Genomic DNA, 21,340 nt, shown 5'->3' with positions numbered 1-21,340 from the left:
ATAACATGATGTTTTGGTGCTTCATTTGTAAAATCATAACCTAATTTGATGTTTAATAGGCTTTTCCTTACTCCCTCCTTATTATCCAAGATATTCGCTTATCCAAGCTTCTGCCGGCCCGTTTATGTTGGATAAGTGAGACTCTACTGTCAGCTCACCACAGCCGCTCCTGAATGAACACACGAGACTCTCTGTGGTATCACCAGGAACTTTTACTGTAGGAAACATGAACATCAGAAAAGCCAAGAATGGGAGGCTCCGGCCAACCCTCCTTTATATACCCTCCCCCTCATTTGAACAGTCTCTTCCCGCTCAGTAAAACCCCGCGCAAATTCCCCGCCAAGTCCATCAGCCGTTTCTCCTCCGAGTCCTGGGACGCAGGTGTCTTATCAATGTCAGTGACCCTGAAACTCAGAGCCACATCCAGGCTCTAGTAGCAGGGTTCTGACATGGCGTCCTCCTCCCCTTCGTCCTGGAAGGAAAAGATTAAACACAACTATTGTTCTCCGCTGTCCAGAGTTCCTTTATACTTTTTTAACAGGCTGCAATGGAATACCGGGTGTACCTTTCCTAGGTCCTTTGGTAGCCTCAGCTCATAGGTCACTTCGTTTATTCTTTTTGCTACCCTGAATGGCCCTATATAGCGTGGAGCCAATTTCTTGGATGGGAACCCCAATTTCAGGTTTTTTGTGCTCAGCCAAACCAGATCTCCTTCGCCCAATTTGTCCCCCTCTCGGCGCCTACGATCCGCAAAGAGCTTGTACTTCTTTTGTGTTTCCCGCAATGCCTCTACCACGGTTTGCCACCCTTGCTTGATTTTGGCCGGCCATTCCTCGTCGGTCTGGCCCTCCCCTTCCTTCCACTCGGGTAGCCTGGGGAAAGGTGCCACCTCCTGTCCGTATACTATTTCGAATGGGGCACGACCTGTGGCCGAATGTACGGCCCCGTTAAAAGCCATCTCAGCAAACGGAAGAAGGTCCGCCCAATCATCCTGTCTATAATTGGTGTACATCCTTAAGAATTGGCACAGTGTCTGTTGGGTACGTTCGACCCCCCCGTTGGTCGCGGGATGAAAGGCCGAGCTCAGGTTCCTTTCTGCTCCTAACAGCTGTAAGAATTTTCCCCAAAATTTTGCAGTAAATTGGACTCCCCGGTCACTAATTATCTTGTCGGGACACCCATGTAGGCGATATACATGCTTCACATACAAATCAGCAAGTTTTTCAGCTGAAGGGAGTTTTGGCAGGGCCACAAAGTGTGCCTGTTTTGAGAATAGGTCCAATATTGTCCAAATGTATCTGTGGCCTCTGCTGGGGGGTAGTTCGCCTACAAAATCCATGGCTACGCATTCCCATGGCCTCATGGGCTCCACCACCTTCTGCAATAGCCCCTGGGGCTTCCCCGGTGGTGTTTTTCCCTCTGCACATAATTCACACTGCGTGACGTATCCCCTGGCGTCTTTCCTCATTCCGGGCCACCAGCATTGTTTGGCCAACAGTTTAATAGTCCTGGTGGGGCCTAGATGACCCGCACCCTTGTTATCATGGTACTTCCTTAACATTTCTCGTCTTAAACATTCAGGAATATACAATTTCTTATTTACAAACACCAAATCCCCACACAATTCTCCCTTTTCTTTGTTTGTTTGTAACCATTTGTCCATTCCATACGCTCGCTTCAACTCTTCCTCCCATATTTCTCCTCCCCCCGTGGAAATGGCAGTACGTTTGTTTTCTTTGGCCGCTTGTGCTCGAGTTAGTACTGCCAGGCCCCATTGCTTATCAAGAAAAATACTCCCTTCAGATTCCTGAATTCCTCCCCCGTGCTGAGGCATCCGAGAGAGAGCGTCAGCGAGTATATTATGTTTCCCCTGGAAGAATCTGAGTCTGAAATCAAAACGGCTGAAATATTGGGCCCATCTAATTTGCTTCGCTGATAGTTTACGAGGGGATCTTAGATACTGTAAATTTCTATGGTCAGTCCACACCTCAAACGGTGTTCCACTTCCTTCCAGAAAGTGTCTCCAGCACTCTAGTGCTTTTAGAATCGCTAAGGCTTCTCTCTCCCAAATCGGCCAGTTTTTTTCTGTATCGCTAAACTTTTTTGACAGATAGCCACATGGCTTCAGGTTCCCCCCCTCGTCTTTCTGTAGCAGAACTGCCCCATATGCCCGGTCTGACGCATCGCAATGTAATACAAAGGCTTTAGACATATCAGGGTGCTGTAGGACAGGCTCCTCAGTAAAACGCTTTTTAAGGGCTTCGAAAGCTTCCTGGCATTCTATTGTCCAGGTCAGTTTGGCCCCTGGGGCCTTCACTTTGGCTGTTTCTCCCCTACCTTTAGTCTTTAACAAATCCGTTAATGGCAAAGTGAGGCGCGCAAAGTCCTTGATAAATGTTCTATAGAAGTTTGCGAACCCTAGGAAGGATTGCAGCTGCTTCCGTGTTTTGGGGGCTTCCCACCCCCTCACGTCTTCTACCTTCGCAGGGTCCATCGCCACTCCCTGGGAGGAAATCCTATACCCCAGAAAGTCTATCTGGTCTTTATTGAACTCGCACTTGGCAAGCTTCGCATACAGTTTTGCTTCTCTCAACTTTTGCAGGACTTCCCTGACTAGTTCTATGTGTTGCTCCTTAGTCCGAGATACTAACAATATGTCATCTAAAAAAACAAAGACTCCCTTGTACAACAATGGATGCAACACTTCGTTGATTAATTGCATGAACGCGGCGCCTCCGCCGCACAAACCGAAAGGGAGCACACGATAATTGAATAATCCGAATGCACAGGAGAAGGCCGTCTTCCACCTGTCCTCTGGTTTAATCTGCAATTTATGGTACGCTTCAATTAAGTCCAATTTAGTGAATATCTGTCCCTCCGATAACTGGGCGATCAAGTCCTTCACTAAAGGTAGGGGGTATTTATTTCCAGAACTGATTGCATTCAGGCCCCTGTAGTCAATGCAGAGCCTCAGCGTTTGGTCCTTTTTGCGCCTGAACAACACAGGCGCCCCTAGAGGGGAATTTGAAGGCTCTATGAAACCCCTCGCTAGGTTTTTATCAATGTATTTTCTCAGTTCCTCCTTTTCCCTAGCCGACATTGGGTATATTTTTGCCTTAGGAAGCTCTGCTCCTGGGACTAGCTCTATCTTCACTTCAACTCTCCGCTTCGGTGGGAAACTGTCTGCTTCCTTCTCATCAAATACGTCCACAAAATCCCGATACTCTGGGGGTAATTTATCTGCCAGTTCTGCTATCCTGATAGAGTCTTCCTCCCCCCTTTTCCCCGGCTCCCTTTCCACTTCCTGGCTCCCTCCTTCCAACTTCATCCTGAAGATCATGCTCTTATCCTCCCAGTTGATTTGCGGGTTGGCCTGCCCCAGCCATGGCATGCCTAGTATAACATTATAGCTGGCTATTTGTGATATCACAAATGACACCTTTCCTTCCCAACTCCCTATCTTGCACTTTACATCTTCGGCACTGTACTTAGCTAATGATCCCGATGCTGTGGATCCGTCCAACTGCGAAAAAGCTATTGGGGATTCTAGGTTCGTTCTTTCGCATCCCAATCCCTCGGCTAATTCAGGGGAGATGATGTTCCTGGAACATCCACAATCCACAAATGCTTTGCAGGTTGCTTGTTTGCTGCCACTTTCCAGCTGAATGGGGACCACTATCATGGCTTTGTCCTGACTTACCAACCCCCCCGAGTGGTGCCTCATCGGTGGTTCTTCCTCGGCGCGTTTCCCTGCCACGGCTCTTGGTTTGGGCGGGCCTCCGCCTTCCCCTTTTCTCTGCCAGCACTCGGCAGCCCTGTGGCCCAAACGGCCGCACACGAAGCAGCCCCTCCTGCTGGTGCTCACGTTCCCTGTCGGCTCCGTTCTCCTCCCGGCTGGGGTTGATCCCTCCTTCCGGCTCCCCTCTTTCATCTGCGGCCGCTGCTGTAGCCCTCCTCGGTGCCTCCTCGCCTGGGCCAGCGATGTCTCGATGCGCCCCGCCAGCTGAATCCATCCGCGCAGTGTGTCAGGCTCATCACGATGCACCGCCCAGGAGAGGATCTCCCGCCTGAGCCCCTCTTTGAAGAGTTCTATCTTTGTCACTGCAGACCATTCCGGCACCTTTTCAGCGAGGCATTGGAACTCCTCCGCATACTCAGATACCGACCTCTGCCCCTGGGAGACGGTCTTCAACTCCTCCCTCGCCCGGATCTGCTCCAGTGGATCTCGGAAACGGGTCTCCAGGGCCCCCATAAAGCGTCGGAGTGACCCCAGACATGGGTCGCGCCGCGCGTGTAGTTGAACGTACCAGCTGGCCGCTCCCCTCTTCAACACTGCACCAATGGCCCGTACCCGGCTGGATTCCGTTCTAAAAGTGTGGGCATTGTCCTCCATATAGCCCCTCACCGTGGTCAGGAAAAAATCCAGTTCAGAGGACTCTCCCCCAAACTCGATCCTTAGTTCCTCTCGTCTCGGTAGGGGTCCCTGTGGTGGCAATCCCCAATTCTCCGCCCGTCGCAAGCCCCCTTGCGGGCCAGTGGGCCCCGCTGCTGCTTCCCTTTGTCCTGTGCCACGCCCGGCATTCGCCAGGGGCACCAGGGTCTCAGTTGGGAGCGTAGCCGGGATTCTCGGAGGCTTTTCCCCTTCGTCGTCACTCTCCTCCACCCGCGTCAGGCTCGTTTGGATCTTGGGCCGGGCACCGGGCTCCTTTCGCATTTCCCTTCCCTTCGGTGCTGGGAGGTCTGCAAAGCCCTGGCTGCTTCCCATGCTCACGTCCCACATTGAGCTAGCCCGGAGTTCCCTTCCTCGCTCCGGCTCCGCCAAAACCGCCAGGCGCTCCATCGCCCTCGACATCACTGCCAGGGTGGTCTCCATCGCCGACATCCTCTCCTCCAGAAACACCATCTTTTGCGGGCCTGGGGAAGGTGAACCTTCCTCTCCTCCGGTGCTATCTCCCCGCACCACTCCGCGCCTCTGGGTTACCCCATTTGGCTGGGCATAAGCGGTGGATGACGCCAGGGCCGCCAGCTGGTGGAACTCAGCGTCCGTCTCGGGAGTGGCCCTTTCCGACCTTCCTCCTCCGGCGCCCAAGAGCTCTTCATCCTCCACTTGCATGTTACACCTCACCGCTACAGCGGGATGGTGTCCGTATTCTTGGCTTAGTGTCAGCTCACCACAGCCGCTCCTGAATGAACACACGAGACTCTCTGTGGTATCACCAGGAACTTTTACTGTAGGAAACATGAACATCAGAAAAGCCAAGAATGGGAGGCTCCGGCCAACCCTCCTTTATATACCCTCCCCCTCATTTGAACAGTCTCTTCCCGCTCAGTAAAACCCCGCGCAAATTCCCCGCCAAGTCCATCAGCCGTTTCTCCTCCGAGTCCTGGGACGCAGGTGTCTTATCAATGTCAGTGACCCTGAAACTCAGAGCCACATCCAGGCTCTAGTAGCAGGGTTCTGACACTCTACTGTATTATTATTATTATTATTATTATTATTACTATTATTATTAACATTGAGGCTGGGTGGCCATCTGTCAGGGGTGTTTTGCTTGTACTTTCGGTGCACAAAGGCAGAAGGGGATTGGACTCAATGGCCCAAAAGGTCTCTTCCAACCCTCTTTTTATTATTGTTGTTATTTATTTATTTATTTATTATTGCTCGGTGGCCAACTATAGTCCGGCCCTCCAACGGTCCGAAGGATCGTGAACTGGCCCCCTGTTTAAAAAGTTTGGGGACCCCTGATCTAGATGGTCTTTCGAGTTCTTTTTGCTTGCCTATGGTCTTATGAGATCATCTAGATCAGGGTCACCAAACTAAGGCCTAATTTTGGACTATTTCATCATAGTCCGGACCCCCAGAGTCTGAGGGACTTAAAACGTTTGAGGACCCCTGGGATAGGGGGATCCTGGGACTCGACCAAGATGGCAGACACAACATGGCTTGCGACGCATGCAAAGCAATATGTTTATTACGTGGGGGGGGGGGGGGCAAAAACAGAGTTGAACCTCCCGGGAACGGGGAGTCGCTCAGTTGCAAGCGGTCAACATGTCGCACATACAGCAGCAGCAAAGGGCGGCCAGGCAGCCTTGCAGACAGCCGGTCAGAGCGGAGTCCTGCGTCCGCCGCTCCTCCACAACATACACTGTCTGCCCGGGCCCGTAGCCGTATGCAGGGCCTGGATATTGCTGGTACACAGGCTGTTGGTAGACCCCCGGGTAGGGGGCTCTATACAGCGGGGCTGCCATGGGTGCCGGGTAGGGAGCCATTGGACCTGGGTACGGCGGCGGAGGATAGTTGGGGTTCATGGCTCATGTCACCTGGAACGGTTGCTCTTGCCTTCTGCTCGTTCCTTACACTGTGCTGAATGAGAGATCCTAGGAGGAGTTGTCTCAAAGGTAGAGTGTTTTCATGGTCGGAAACTTTATCTTTGGGACTGCAACTCCTGCCGGATAGGAGATCCTGGGAGTTGACCACGATGACAACTACACTGTCCTTCTGTTTCGTCTAGTCTGTCAAAGCTGGTCCTTTGAGATCTCCTTCTTGGTAACAGCTACTTCTTCCTTTGGCTTTATGTGTCTTCTGCAATGGTTACTCCTCCGTTGCACACTTGTCTCGTCTCTTCTTGAACTACTTGATCCTTCCGACGTAAAGGCTGACCAATCCTTACCGGTCTCTCTCTCTCTCTCTTTCTTCTACTTATCTCGTTCTCTATCCTTCCTCTCTTATCTCTTTTGCTACACCTTCTTGCGTTGTTTTTTTACTCTGTTCTTGTATCGATCGGTGTGTCTTCCACCTTGGCACCAGTGTCCCAAGTATACATCCACAACAGTGGCTCCTTTCTTCCTTGTCCGCAATAGTTGGGTTTTCTTCCGACCCCAAAAGCTATCCGACCCTGCCGCTCATACTGATGGGTATGTCTTCCACAACCGCTACTCCTTCCTTCCGCTCATCCTCAGCGGCATCCCTTCCCTTTTCGCCTCTTCTTTCTGTAGGGACCATAAGCCAGAAAAATAGTAAATTTTTGCCTAACATAGCTGTGCCTCTGCATATATCATATAACCTTTATATAGACAACTAGCTGTGCCCGGCCACGCGTTGCTGTGGCTAGGACTTAATTTTTCTTTTCTTTTTGTTGTATGAACGTAGAGGCGTGGATGAGAGGTTGTGCTGTCAATTTTTGAGGTTGTGGGGCATTTAGTTTAATTGTTTTGTCCGGTGCCGTGATTCCATTACCCTTTTATATATATAGATACTAGCTGTGCCCAGCCACGCGTTGCTGTGGCGAAGTATGGTGGTATGGCAAATAAAGTATTGAGGAATTGGTGGTAATTAAGGTAAAGAGTAAAGGTGTGGAGTCCAGATAATCCAGTTAAAGCAGATAATATAAGATTATATGGGTTATATAGCTGTGTGGAAGGGCCTTGAGTCTACACTGCCATATAATCCAGTTAAAATCTGATAATCTGTATTTTATAGGCAGTGTGGAAGAGGTCTAAGTGAGGCCTAACTCTGCCTGTCCCCTGGGCTGAGTGGGTTGCTAGGAGACCAAGTGGGCGGAGCTTAGCCTTTTAACTGGCTGCAATTGGATAAAAACAATTATTCCTCTCCCTCTAATGAGGACTTTATTTTTCTTTTCTTTTTGTTGTATCTACCTAGAGGCGTGGATGATGGGTTGTGTTGTCAATTTTCGAGGTTGTGGGGTGTTTAGTTTTGTTGTTTTGGCAGTCGCCAGAATTCCATCACTCTTTTATATATATAGATAAGCACTTTGTATGAACCAAAGTAGTATGTACAACACAAGACCTGTGCCCCTCCCTTCCTGGGAGCTGGTGCCTTTTTCCAGAACGTTCCAAGACCAAAAGTTAGCTTGAAATCAACAAGTGAGGTCACAGGTATCACTTATGCCAAAGTAGGTGTGGAAGGTGGGGAAGATCCTCAGCCATTGGTCAATTTTAGATAAGCCGAGATATAAATTCTTTGTTTGCTACGCACATGTTGCAACGGCCATTTGCATGGTACAGACCCACAAAACACCTGTGGCTGTTTTGCCTTATCATCAGCTGTGATAATAATAAAAGTCTTGTTTTATTGCTCTCCTGGAATTCTCTCCTTTACCTCCCCTCCAGGCTAGTCTCTAACACTTCTACAATAGCTGATCCTCTTAATCCTATTTCTGCCTCTTCCGCAACGACTGGGCCTTCCTTCTGCTCCTTCAGATGGACCAGTGGGAGAAAGACGAAATCTATATATATAAAAGGGTAATGGAATCACGGCACCGGACAAAACAACTAAAGTAAACGCCCCACAACCTCAAAAATTGACCGCACAACCTCTCATCCACGCCTCTATGTTCATACTACAAAAAGAAAAGAAAAAATTAAGTCCTAGCCACAGCAACGCGTGGCCGGGCACAGCTAGTATATTTGCAATTAGAAAGCCGTTTCCTTTCCAGAGAGGATACAGGGGCCACCCAAAGAGAGGGACACAAAACATAAATTTGGGAATACTTGCTCTGTATATGTGTGTGTGTGTCTGTGTGTTGTCGTCAAACAGCCAACTGTGTTGACTGTTTATTACCTATGTATTGTTTTGGATTTGTATTTTGTATTTTGGGTCACACCTCGAGTGTTTTGTGAGTTGCTCTGAGTCCTTCTGGGAGATAGTGGCGGGATATAAATATATTATTATTATTATTATTGTTATTGACACAAAGACAGAATATGACACAGCAAACGAGATGAATATGCTGGATTTCATATCACAAAATCACAAGTCAAACGTCGTTGTTGTTCTTTTATTATTATTATTATTATTATTATTATTATTATTATTATTATTATTATTATTAAGCTTTGATTGCCAGAATCATTGTGTTGCTGTTAGTCTTCGGGCCTGTATGTCCAGATGGCACAGAAACATATCTCAAACATACAGTAGAGTCTCACTTATCCAACGTTCTGGATTATCCAACACATTTTTGTAGTCAATGTTTTCAATATATCATGGTATTTTAGTGCTAAATTCATAAATACAGTAATTACTACATAGCATTAATGTGTAATGAACTACTTTTTCTGTCAAATTTGTTGTATAACATGATGTTTTGGTGCTTAATTTGTAAAATCATAACCTATTTTGATGTTTAATAGGCTTTTTCTTAATCTCTCCTTATTATCCAACATATTCACTAATCCAACATTCTGCCAGCCCATTTATGTTGGATAAGTGAGACTCTACTGTATCTGTAACTAACGGATAAGTTATGTACCTGTGTATGCTGAACACATGAAGGTCGTGAGTAAACCAAATATGTTATTCTACCCAAGTCTACTTTGTGTTGTCGAAGGCTTTCATGGTCTGAATCACCCCGGACATCATTCCACAGATCTATAAACCCCACTTGCCTAGTTTCCAATAGACCTCACAACCTCTGAGCATGCCTGCCATAGATGCTGGCAAAACGTCAGGAGAGAATGCCTCTGGAATATGGCCAGACAGCCCGGAAGACTCACAGCAACGCAGTGATTCTGGTCATGAAAGCCTTCAACAACATAATATTAATAATATCCTGATTTCCCCTACCAAAGGAGACCCAAAATAAAATACTAAAAATATTATTCTTAATAATTATTATTTCAGATTTTGGAATTCTGGTTACGGATACCCAGCTAACCTGGAATATAGCACACGAGGCAACTCTAACTTCAGCTCCCAGCAGCCCCAACCAGCATCACCAATGGTGAGTCATACTGGGAGTTGTAGTCCAACAACATCTGGAGGAACGTCCTTACCCCTGATTTGCCTTTTGCTCCCAATCCTATTGCTGACTTAGACCCATTGAATCAAGGGGAACTGGGTAAATCAGTAGTGACCTAATCTTCATGGATTATTGGCCATGCCCTAAAACAGGGATTCCCAAAGTGGGAATCCGGAGGGGGGGGTAGTTTTAATTTTATTAGTAATTTTATTATTTATTTATTTCCAGCATTTATACCCCGCCCTTCTCACCTGGGGGACTCAAGGCGGCTTACAACAGTTGGCAACATTTAATGCCAAGAAATGTGGTGATGGTACCTATTAGGAGATGGGGGCGGGGCCAGGGAGGGGCGTGGCCTCTTCCCAAGTGTCGGAGACAGGGCTGAGAATCTATACCTCTCCTGAGGTGCCTGTTAGGACACAGAGGGCGGAGCTAGGGAAGGGGGTGGGGCCTCCTTCCAAGAGCCCGAGACAGGGCTGAGCCTCTATACCTCCCCTGAGGCGCTTGTTAGAACATGGGGGCGGGGTATAGAGGTTCAGCCCCGTCAGGCACTTGGGAAGAGGCCCCGCCCCCTGTGTCCTGGCAGGCGCCGCAGGACAGGGATAGAAGCTCAGCCCTGCCTCAAAGCTTGTAACTCCGCCCATCCCAGTCCCGGCCTCCCATTTGTGGCCCCGCCCACCTCCCCCTCCCAGCCCACCTCCCCCTCCCAGCCCTGCATCTTGGACTAGGGGAGAGGCTCAGCCCCGCCCTCTTGAGCAGGTGCCACACCCACCCCTCTAAGCCACGCCCCTTTCCAGGGGGCACTGAGTAATATTTTTTCTGGAAAGGGGGCAGTAGGCTAAATAAGTTTGGGAGCCACTGCCCTAAAGATGGCATGGACATTCAACATTTTGCTGGTACCACTCAATATGAATAGTAGAGACAGGAAAAGTCAAGGAGAGCAAAGAAGACACTCGGAAGAACCTGAAAACACAGGAGAAAAGGGATGCTTACTCCTCTCTGGTCCTCTCAAGGATCCAGACTGATGGGTTCTAGCTGCGAGTCAGTCCTCTTTGCTCACCTGACTTTTTGTGACATCATCTTCCCTGCAGATGAAGACCTGAAAGGATAGGGCGGCTTCACTTGCACAACCCTGGCCCTCTCGAATGACGTCACACAGGACATTGCCTAAGGAATCCTCCAAGGCCTCCTCATGGCCACCATAGAATTGTACTACGGGACCTAATGTTGTTGTTGTTGTTGTTGGCAGTTTTCCCCAACGGGATTACTTTTCTTTTTCCCAACCTAATGATGAGCATCCCCCTCATCCCATCCCCTCACTTGCACAACCCTGGCCCTCTCGAATAACGTCACACAGGACATCAGCTAAGGAATCCTCCAAGGCCTCCTCATGACCACTATAGAATTGTACTACGGGACCTGTTGTTGTTGTTGTTGTTGTTGGCAGTTTTCCCCAACAGGATTACTTTTCTTTTTCCCATCCTAGTTATGAGCATCCCCCTCATCCCACCCCCTCACTTGTAAAACCCTGGCCCTCTCGAATGACGTCACACAGGACATCAGCTAAGGAATCCTCCAAGGCCACATCATGGCAAGTTGGCAACTATAGAATTGTACTACAGGACCTGTTGTTATTGTTGTTGGCAGTTTTCCCCAACGGGATTACTTTTCTTTTTCCCATCCTAATGATGAGCATCCCCCTCATCCCACCCCCTCACTTGTAAAACCCTGGCCCTCTCGAATGACGTCACACAGGACATCAGCTAAGGAATCCTCCAAGGCCACCTCATGGCCATCATAGAAGTATACTACAGGACCTGCTGCTGTTGTTGTTGTTGGCAGTTTTCCCCAACAGGATTACTTTCCTTTTTCCCATCCTAGTAATGAGCATCTCCCTCATCCCACCCCCTCACTCATAAAACCCTGGCCCTCTCGAATAACGTCACACAGGACATCAGCTAAGGAATCCTCCAAGGCCTCCTCATGGCCACCATAGAATTGTACTACGGGACCTGCTGTTGTTGTTGTTGGCAGTTTTCCCCAACAGGATTACTTTTCTTTTTCCCAACCTAATGATGAGTATCCCCCTCAACCCACAACTGACCACAACTGAGTTTTATTTGCTGCAAAAGACATTTATTTCCAATACAGTGCAAAACAGAAGGAGTTTGTTAAGAAGGGGACAGAATCGGGAGACGCTTGGGAAACACAAAACTGTGAAATATACTGCCTGGGAGTCCGGTGGAGTCTCCTTCTCTGGAGGTTTTGAAGCAGAGGTTGGATGGCCATCTGTCGGGAAGGATCGGATGGTGTCCTATGTCGCAGAATAGGATTGGACTTCCAACTCTAGGATTCTAGGATTCTGTATCTTTATTTCCCCATGAACCTGCTAATGTCTATAAGTTGGATGGCCATCTGTAGAGATCGGATGGTGTCCTCCTGTGAGTTGGACTGGATGGCCTTTTGGGGATCCCTTCCAACACTAGGATTCTATAATGGAACATTCTTTGGGCTACTTGTTCCTAGATGATTTCTTCAAAAGGCAGGCTCAGTGGAAGAAGGAGAGGCATTGAAATAAGACCTGAGCAAGCAGAACATTGGGACGAAGAGCCCAAGGGTTGGGACCTTCTCAAGGATTCGACTCCATGACCTTCTGGATCCAAGGCAGGAAATGCGCAATGCGAGCGTAAACCCCGGGCGGGGCGTCGTAGCCAAAGGACACGACGCCATGTACCACGCCGTTGCAGACCATTGGGCCTCCGGAGTCTCCCTGCAAAGTTAAATTCAAACGTGATTTTCGTTCCTAGAAAGGTCATTTCCTAATTGGGTCTATCACAAAAACATAGGAGAAAGTTTTCAACTCAATGGGATCTCAGTAGAGCACAAGCTGAACATGAGCCAAATCTTTTTAGACACCTTTAGGAGGTAGCCCAGCCCACTCTCCCCATAGATATTAAGACCATAGGTAAGTTTGGGGATGGTTTCATAAGACCATTGGTAAGGAAAGGGACCCTCAAAGGCCATCTCGATGGTCTCATAAGGCCATCAGAAGACCACAGATAAGGAAAGGGACCCTCAAAGACCATCTAGATGATCTCATAAGGCCATCAGAAGACCATAGGTAAGGAAAGGAACCCTCAAACGCCATCTGGATGGTTTCATAAAACATTAGATAAGGAAAGGGACCCTCAAAAGCCCATCTAGATGATCTCATAGTACCATAGGTTAGGAAAGTGACCTCCAAAAGCCATCTAGATGGTCTCATAAGGCCGTAGCTAAGCAAATAGGCCTTCAAAGACCATCTAGACCAGGGGTCCCCAAACTTTTAAAACAGGGGGCCAGTTCATGATCCTTCGGACCGTTGGAGGGCCGGACTATAGTTGGCCACCGAGCAATTATTATTATTAATAATAATAATAATAATAATAATAATAATAATAATAATAAGAGGGTTGGAAGAGACCCTTTGGGCCATTGAGTCCAATCCCTTTCTGCCTTTGTGCACTGAAAGCACAAGCAAAGCATCCCTGACAGATGGCCACCCAGCCTCAATGTTTAATAATAATAATAATAATAATAATAATAATAATAAAAAGAGGGTTGGAAGAGACCCCTTGGGCCATTGAGTCCAATCCCTTTCTGCCTTTGTGCACTGAAAGCACAAGCAAAGCATCCCTGACAGATGTCCACCCAGCCTCAATGTTAATAATAATAATAATAATAATAATAATAATAATAATAATAATAAAGAGGGTTGGAAGAGACCCCTTGGGCCATTGAGTCCAATCCCTTTCTGCCTTTGTGCACTGAAAGCACAAGCAAAGCATCCCTGACAGATGTCCACCCAGCCTCAATGTTAATAATAATAATAATAATAATAATAATAATAATAATAATAATAAAGAGGGTTGGAAGAGACCCCTTGGGCCATTGAGTCCAATCCCTTTCTGCCTTTGTGCACTGAAAGCACAAGCAAAGCATCCCTGACAGATGGCCATCCAGCCTCAATGTTAATAATAATAATAATAATAATAATAATAATAATAATAATAATAATAATAATAAAGATGGTTGGAAGAGACCCCTTGGGCCATTGAGTCCAATCCCCTTCTGCCTTTGTGCACCAAAAGCCATTAGTATTGCCCCTGACAGATGTCCACCCAGCCTCAATGTTAATAATAATAATAATAATAATAATAATGGTTGTAAGAGAAGAAGAGACCCCTTGGGTCATTTAGCCCAACCCCCTTCTGCCCTTGTGCCGTGGGGGCCAGATAAATGGCTTCGATGCCCGGGCCTTAGTTTGGGGACCCCTGATCTAGACAATCTCATAAGGCCGTAGCTAAGCAAAGAGGCCTTCAAAGACCAGGTAGAATTAGGTGAACCCGAAGTCTAAAGTTTAGGACAGGGGCCAGGTCAATGACCTTGGAGGGCCACATCCGGCCCACGGGCCATAGTTTGGGGACCCCTGCTCTGAACTCACTGGGTGGCTTTAGGCAAGTCCCACCAGTGCCATGTGGCAGCGAAAAGAGCCAATTCAGTTCAGGTCTCCCGTGTCTGGATCCCCCTCGCTGCTTACCTGGCTTGTGTCCAGGAGCTGCTTGTGGCTCCCCGCACAGATCATCCCGTCGTCCAGCCAGGGGTAGACCATGCGGCACTTCCTGCGACTGTAGATGTTGACGTCGGTCTCAAAGAGCCTGGGAGTGGTTCTGCCTTCGTCAATCAGGCCCCAGCCGGCGATGTTGCAGGAGGTGCCGGCAGGGAGATCGCTGCCAGACTTTGGCAAAGGCACAATTTGGACGTATTTGTTTAGGACGGGTTTGAACTCCAGCTGGGAAAAAGGGAAAGAGGACAGCGTTTAAGGCAGGGTCCCTTGGACTTTTGGGAGACCGAACCACAGTTTGATGTTGTTGTGTTGCCTTCAAGTCTTTTCAGACTCAGGCAACCCTCCCACACAGTTTTCTTTTCAAGATGCATTCAAAACAGGTTTGCCTTTGTCTTCCTCTGAGGATGAGATAGTGGAACTTGCCTAAAGACACCCAGTGAGTTCATATAAGACCATCTAGATGGCTTTTGGAGGTCACTTTCCTTACCTATGGTCCTATGAGACCGTCCAGATGGCCTTTGAGGTTCCTTTCCTTATCTATGGTCTTATGAAACCATCCAAATGGCCTTTGAGGGTCCCTTTCCTTATCTATGGTCTTCTGATGGCCTTATGAGATCATATACATGGTCTTTGAAGGTCTCCTTGCTTAACGATGGCCTTATGAGACCATCTAGATGGCTTTTGGAGGTCCCTTTCCTTACCTATGGTCCTATGAGACCGTCTAGATGGCCTTTGAGATCCCTTTCCTTATCTATGGTCTTATGAAACCATCCAGATGGCCTTTGAGGGTCCCTTTTCTTATCTATGGTCTTCTGATGGCCTTATGAGACCATCTAAATGGCTTTTGGAGGTCACTTTCCTTACCTATGGTCCTATGAGACCGTCTAGATGGGCTTTGAGGGTCCCTTTCCTTACCGATGGTCCTATAAGACCATCTAGATGGCCTTTGAGGGTCTCTTTCCTTACCAATGGTCTTATGAGACCATCCAGATGGCCTTTGAGGGTCCCTTTCCTTACTGATGGTCTTATGAGACCATCTAGATGGCCTTTGAGGGTCCCTTTCCTTACCGATGGTCTTCTGATAACCTTACGAGACCATCTAGATGGCCTTTGAGGGCCCCCTTCCTTACCTATGGTCTTCTGATGGCCTTATGAGATCATCTAGATGGCCTTTGAGGGTCCCTTTCCTTACCTATGGTCTTATGAGACCATCTAGATGGTCTTTGGAGGTCTCTTTGCTTACCTATGCTGTTATGAGATCATCCAAATCAGGGGTCTCCAAACTAAGGCCCTCCAAGGTCATTTCCCTGGCTTGAAGACAACAACAACAATCCTAATTTTGGACTATTTCATCATAGTCCGCCCCCCCAGCAGTCCGAGGGACTGTGAATCGGCCCTCCACTTAAAAAGTTTGAGGACCCCTGGTTCAGAGCAACAGCGCGAAGTTCAAACCATAACACCAAATCAAGAAACATCTTCCTACGATCTACAGAGATACTCGCAGGAACACCTCAGCAAGCGGGATTCCAAAAGTGGCAGGCTAAAACCCGAAACCTCAATCAGTGACTGAGACGGGGCGACTCGGAAGGTGCTGAACATAGTGCGCTCTGGCACCACGAGATGCAGAACTAACCCTTACGAAATGTAACTACAAAGTGGAGTCTTATGAAATACAAGTGTAGAGAAGAGCAAACCACAGACCACTGACTATCATGCGGTCTGAGCCCTGCCGCATGCACAACACCAGAGGCATTCCAAGTGGCCAGCTTCTGGTCAAAAGAAATTTAGTATAACTGTGATGACTCATGGGCCTTGTAGTCCTGTTCCTAGTACTATTGTGGCAGACGAAGAGGAAAACATGGGGTTTTCGCCGGTTCAGCAAGAGCCGGAGTCCCTTCACCTGCAGGATGTTGATGTTTGCCCTCAAGAATTCAGCCAAACAGGCCTTGGGCAGAACTCCCCTCCGTTTCCCAGGAAGGAATCTTATTCTAGAGAAAGGGGAGTCAGAGAAGCCCAACGGAGGAGTTTACGCATAGCTGCCAAACATCAAGCTGATTAGGCCTGCTTCCCTTGGGAAATTCTAAGGAGTCACACATCTGGACAGAGTTGGGTTTCGCTTCTCGTTCTCTAGGGAAAGAGTTCTGTTGGCGGGAAAACGAGACCCAATATAGGTGTTTGGCGCGAGGGAGTCAATTGATCACCTTCAGGAGAGAGATCGTGTGTGGACTTCGTACCCCAGTTCCTTGCTTCCCAGATCAAGCTTCAAGCCTTGCCCTGCCTCGCGGTTTTACCACGGACCCTGCTTCATGCTTCATGTTTTGCCTTGTCTCCAGTCACGGACCTAGTCAAGAATCAAGTTTATTTCCAGCCTTGTTGTCAAGCTTCATTGGACTCTAAGACTCTGTTATTTCCCCACACTATTGCTTGGCAAAGTGTGTGTTTCGGTCAAGTGGATTAAAACTTTGAACTCTAATATCATTTATTGGACAATACATTTTTGGACTATATTTGACCTCATTTGAAAGGTCTGCTTCTGAACTATATTCTTCACTTGTTTTTATTGATTTTATATATTTCTTTAATAAAGATATTAGATAGAGACTGGCCCCTGTGTAAGGTTATTGGTGCCCAGCAGCCAGGGACCTGACAATAACGCCAAATTTTTTTGTGGTTTTTCTATACATTATAATTGTATTCTCAATAAATACGTCTTTGGGACCCGTGGAAACAACAACTCCTTCTGCCTTCCCTTCATGCCCGCACAAGTGTCCATACATTACAGTTCTCCTTACCTTCAGCAGGAGGATGTCGTTCGCAAAGCTGTCGGGGTTGTACTCGGGGTGTTTGTGGTATGACTGGACCCCGATCACTTGCTGGGACTCCTCGATGGCATCAAGGTCGTGGGCCCCCAAAACAACCGTGATATGTCTGCAAAAAGAAGGTGGAGTTAAGAGGCTGGCACGAAAAACTCCTAGAGTTAGAAGAGACCCCAAGGACCATCCGGTTGAACCTTCGTTCTGCTCCGGCAGCATCTAATCCCAGCCATTTTTCATGATATAATGAGACCCTATTGTACTTTAAAAGACATTGAATATTTGGATTGTTTCAACCATAATAAACATTTCTATATATTTGCAATCAATTCGGCCAGTAGTACAAAGTCCAACAAATTCCTCGCTTCCCTTGCAGACAGTTTTATGGTCCAGAAGGTAGAAGAGGCAACAAGGGGATCAGCTACTCTTGATCTCCCTGAGATTCCACTTTTCCCCGGACAGTGTCTGGCTATTCCTTACGACAAGTCACCCTCCTTGAAGTTTTTACCTGCGTCACCATAGCTATGAGAAAGCGGGACAGCCATACACACACCAAAAGGTTTGCACTTGCAAATGGCTGCTGCAACATGTGTGCAGTTAACAAAAAATATATATCAACAACTACTAAAATGGGCAACAGAAGAGGAATGCATAAAAGGACGCATGATAAAATGGACAAAAAGATATTGGCCACAGTCTGAATCTGGAACATTGGGAAAAATCTGGAAAGAAAAATTAAAATACACGGCCGCAACTGATATCAGAGAAAACTGGTAGAAGGTGCAATATAGGTGGTATTATATGCCAGAAAAAACTATCACAATTTAATAAAAAGAAATCCAACATGTGCTGGAAATGTGGGGGGAAAATTGGGACATTTTTTCATCAGTGGTGGACCTGTGAGAAAATTAAAAAATTCTGGAAGATCGTACATGAAATGACACAAGAAACTGTAGGAATCAAATTTAAATTAGAACCGGAAATGTTTTTACTAAGTTTTACAAATTCAAAATTTTTTAAAAAACGAAGATAGAATCTTTTTTTTACATAAGCACAGTGGGAAGATTAACAATAGCAAAGATCTGGAAAGGAAAAAGACTACCAACCCCCGAGGAATGGATAATAAGAATCTTGGATATACAGTAGAGTCTCACTTTTCCAACGTTCTGGATTATCCAACGCATTTTTGTAGTCAATGTTTTCAATACATCGTGATATTTTGGTGCTAAATTCAAAAATACAGTAATTACTACTTAGCATTACTGCATATTGAACTACTTTTTCTGTTAAATTTGTTGTATAACATGTTGTTTTGGTGCTTACTTTGTAAAATCATAACCCAATTTGATGTTTAATAGGCTTTTCCTTAATCCGTCCTTATTATCCAACATATTCGCTTATCCAATATTCTGCCGGCCCGTTTATGTTGGATAAGTGAGACTCTGCTGTAGTACAAATGGACAAACTAACACAAAAAATAAGAGAAGGAAAAAATAAAACAGATTGGACAAATTTTACAAAATTTTGAACAAAAAGAAGAACGGATTTCACGATATATCTGTCTAAACGGAACAAGACAAAGGAAACATACAAATAAACAGACAACAAAAGGGACAACTCCGAAGCCAAGATGGGAAGTTCAACCGTTGTTTTTTCTTCTTCTCTTTTTGTCTCTATCTATTTCTATGATTATTCCTCCTCTTGATATTTCCTCACTTTCCTATCGATATATTGTTCCACCACTTTCAATGTATTATGCTTCACTATAAAAAAAATTTAAAATTTTTTAAAAAACAAAGAATATTTCTATTGATACATTGTTCTACCACTTTCAATGTATTATGTTTCACTATAATTTTTTTTTAAAAAAAACAATAATTAAAAAAACAAAGAATATATATCTTGGCTTATCTAAAATTGACCAATGGCTGAGGGTCTTCCTCACCTTCCACACCTACTTTGGCACAAGTGATACCAATGACCTAACTTGTTTACTCTGAGCTTTCTTCTCTCCTTGGAACTTTCTGGAGGAAGGCACCTGCTCACATGAAGGGAAGGACATATGCAAAGGCAAAGCCACATAGGCAAAAGTTTACTATTTTCTGGTTTTCAGTGGGATATGATTCTGTCCCTTCTTCAATCTGGGGCTACTCACCTCATGCAATGTGCCGCGGTCATGACCCATTGGGGCGCCACTAGGAATCCGCCGCAACCGTAACCGCTCCCTATTTTCAAGGCGGCGATGTACGGTCGGGAGTGCGGCTTGGCTTCGTGGCCTCCGATGATCTGGCTCCGCAAGGGATCTGCCCAAAAAAAATTGCAAACAAATAGTCATATTTTGTGCAGGAAAATGTCTACAAGCACACGACCACGAGGCAAAGTGGAGAAGCCCATCCTCGTAAAGATATTCAAGAACTTACGGAGACGAGTCAAGGAGAAAGAGACTGTCAGGAGAAGAAGGACGTTGCTGAGGTTGCCCATCTTGGCGCCCGAATGGGGACGGCTCGAGGGTGGCTTTTTTAGCCCATTGTCCACTCCGGGGGCCCTTCTTCCACTTCTGCAATTTCAGGAAACTCGGCCGTTGGAGCTTTCGCAAGATCGGAGTCTGAGATCTTCAGATCTTAACTGGACCGCATCTTTTTCCTAGAAGATAAGGCTGTGGTCTCTCAACGTATTTCGACACGGCTCTCACGTCCCTTCTTGTCAACCATCTTTTCTCCAAGTTGAGCCACGCTCTCTCTTAAAACGCTCTTGAAACGGCCCGTTTTGGTGGCCCTTCTCTGGACACCTTCCACCTTTGTCCATATGTTTCTTGAAGGAAAGAAGAGACGTCTCAGAGGGACATATTTAACTATATATATAAAAGAGTGATGGAATCACGGCAGCGGGCAAAACAACAAAACTAAACACCCCACAACCTTGAAAATTGACAGTACAACCCCTCATCCACACCTCTAGGTTGATACAACAAAAAGAAAAGAAAAATAAAGTCCTAATTAGAGGGAGAGGAATAATTGTTTTTATCCAATTGCTGCCAGTTAGAAGGCTAAGCTCCGCCCACTTGATCTCCTAGCAACCCACTCAGCCCAGGGGACAGACAGAGTTAGGCCTCACTTAGGCCTCATCCACACTGCCTATAAAATACAGATTATCTGATTTGAACTGGATTATATGGCAGTGTAGACTCAAGACCCTTCAACACAGCTATATAACCCATTTATAATCTGAGATGACCACCAACCCCCAAAGTCAGACACGACTTAACTTAATGTCAGGGGAAAACCTTTACCCTTTACCTTAACTACCACCAATTCCTCAGTACTTTATTTCCCATACCACCATACTTCGCCACAGCAACACGTGGCCGGGCATAGCTAGTCTTTTATATTTTGAGTAATTAATATTTCATTAATCTCATTGGGCCACCTTGTCGGGAAGGAGACATGCTGATCTTTGGGTTGCTATGAGTTTTCTGGGCTGTATGGTTATATTCCAGAAGCATTCCCTCCTGACGTTTCGCCCACATCTATGGCAGGCATCCTCAGAGGTTGTGAGGTCTGTTGGAAATTGGACAAGTGGGGTTTATATGTCTGTGGAATGATGTCTTGTCTGTTTGAGGCAAGTGTGAATGTTGCAATTGGCCACCTTGATTAGCATTGAATTATTGGAGACTAGCCCGATGGGGAAGTAAAGAAGAAAATTCCAGGAATTTTATTGTTATCACAGCTGATGATAAGGCAAAACAGCCGTAGGTACCCACTTCAATGGGTCCATACCATGCGAATGGCTGTTGCCACATGTACGTAGCAAACAAAGAATTTATATCTCGGCTTATCTAAAATTGACCAATGGCTGAGGATCTTCCTCACCTTCCACACCTACTTGGCATAAATGATACCTGTGACCTCACTTGTTGATTTCAAGCTAACGTTTGGTCTTGGAACTTTCTGGAGAAAGGCACCAGCTCCCAGGAAGGGAGGGGCATATGTAGAGGCAATAGTTTCCTATTTTTCTGGCTTATGGTCCCCACAGAATGGCCTTGCAGCTTCAAAGACTGCCTGCATCCTGCCTGGGCAAGTGGGGTTAATATTTCTGTGGAATGTCCAGGTTAGGAGAAAGAACTCTTGTCTATTGGAGACAAGTGTGAATGTTGCCATTGT

At 46.6% G+C, this 21,340-nt stretch overlaps 3 protein-coding genes across 3 annotated transcripts; all 3 read right to left on the bottom strand.

The window, feature by feature from the left end:
- Positions 1–194: 194 nt before the first annotated feature.
- Positions 195–5,479, bottom strand: LOC134293124 (uncharacterized). Its single transcript, XM_062959678.1, has 2 exons — positions 3,701–5,479; positions 195–472 (listed from the first exon to the last, which is right to left on the bottom strand). Exons 1-2 carry the CDS (start codon positions 5,246–5,248, stop codon positions 431–433), a joined length of 1,590 nt encoding a protein of 529 aa, XP_062815748.1. The 5' UTR covers positions 5,249–5,479; the 3' UTR covers positions 195–430.
- Positions 5,480–6,030: 551 nt separating this feature from the next.
- On the bottom strand, positions 6,031–6,309 carry LOC103281293 (cysteine-rich and transmembrane domain-containing protein 1-like). Its single transcript, XM_008122582.1, has one exon. The coding sequence runs from the start codon at positions 6,307–6,309 to the stop codon at positions 6,031–6,033; it is 279 nt and encodes a 92-aa protein (XP_008120789.1).
- Positions 6,310–11,875: 5,566 nt separating this feature from the next.
- Positions 11,876–19,760, bottom strand: LOC100565934 (mast cell protease 1A). The gene is made up of 5 exons (XM_003228765.4): positions 19,601–19,760; positions 19,336–19,483; positions 17,160–17,295; positions 14,341–14,592; positions 11,876–12,531 (listed from the first exon to the last, which is right to left on the bottom strand). Exons 1-5 carry the CDS (start codon positions 19,659–19,661, stop codon positions 12,391–12,393), a joined length of 738 nt encoding a protein of 245 aa, XP_003228813.1. The 5' UTR covers positions 19,662–19,760; the 3' UTR covers positions 11,876–12,390.
- Between the last annotated feature and the right edge of the window lie 1,580 nt (positions 19,761–21,340).

This window comes from Anolis carolinensis, unplaced genomic scaffold (genome assembly GCF_035594765.1).
Source record: "Anolis carolinensis isolate JA03-04 unplaced genomic scaffold, rAnoCar3.1.pri scaffold_7, whole genome shotgun sequence".
Classification (NCBI taxonomy): Eukaryota; Metazoa; Chordata; class Lepidosauria; order Squamata; family Dactyloidae; genus Anolis; species Anolis carolinensis.
The sequence above is the reverse complement of the archived record's forward strand: the minus strand, read 5'-3'. Positions and strand labels throughout refer to the sequence as shown.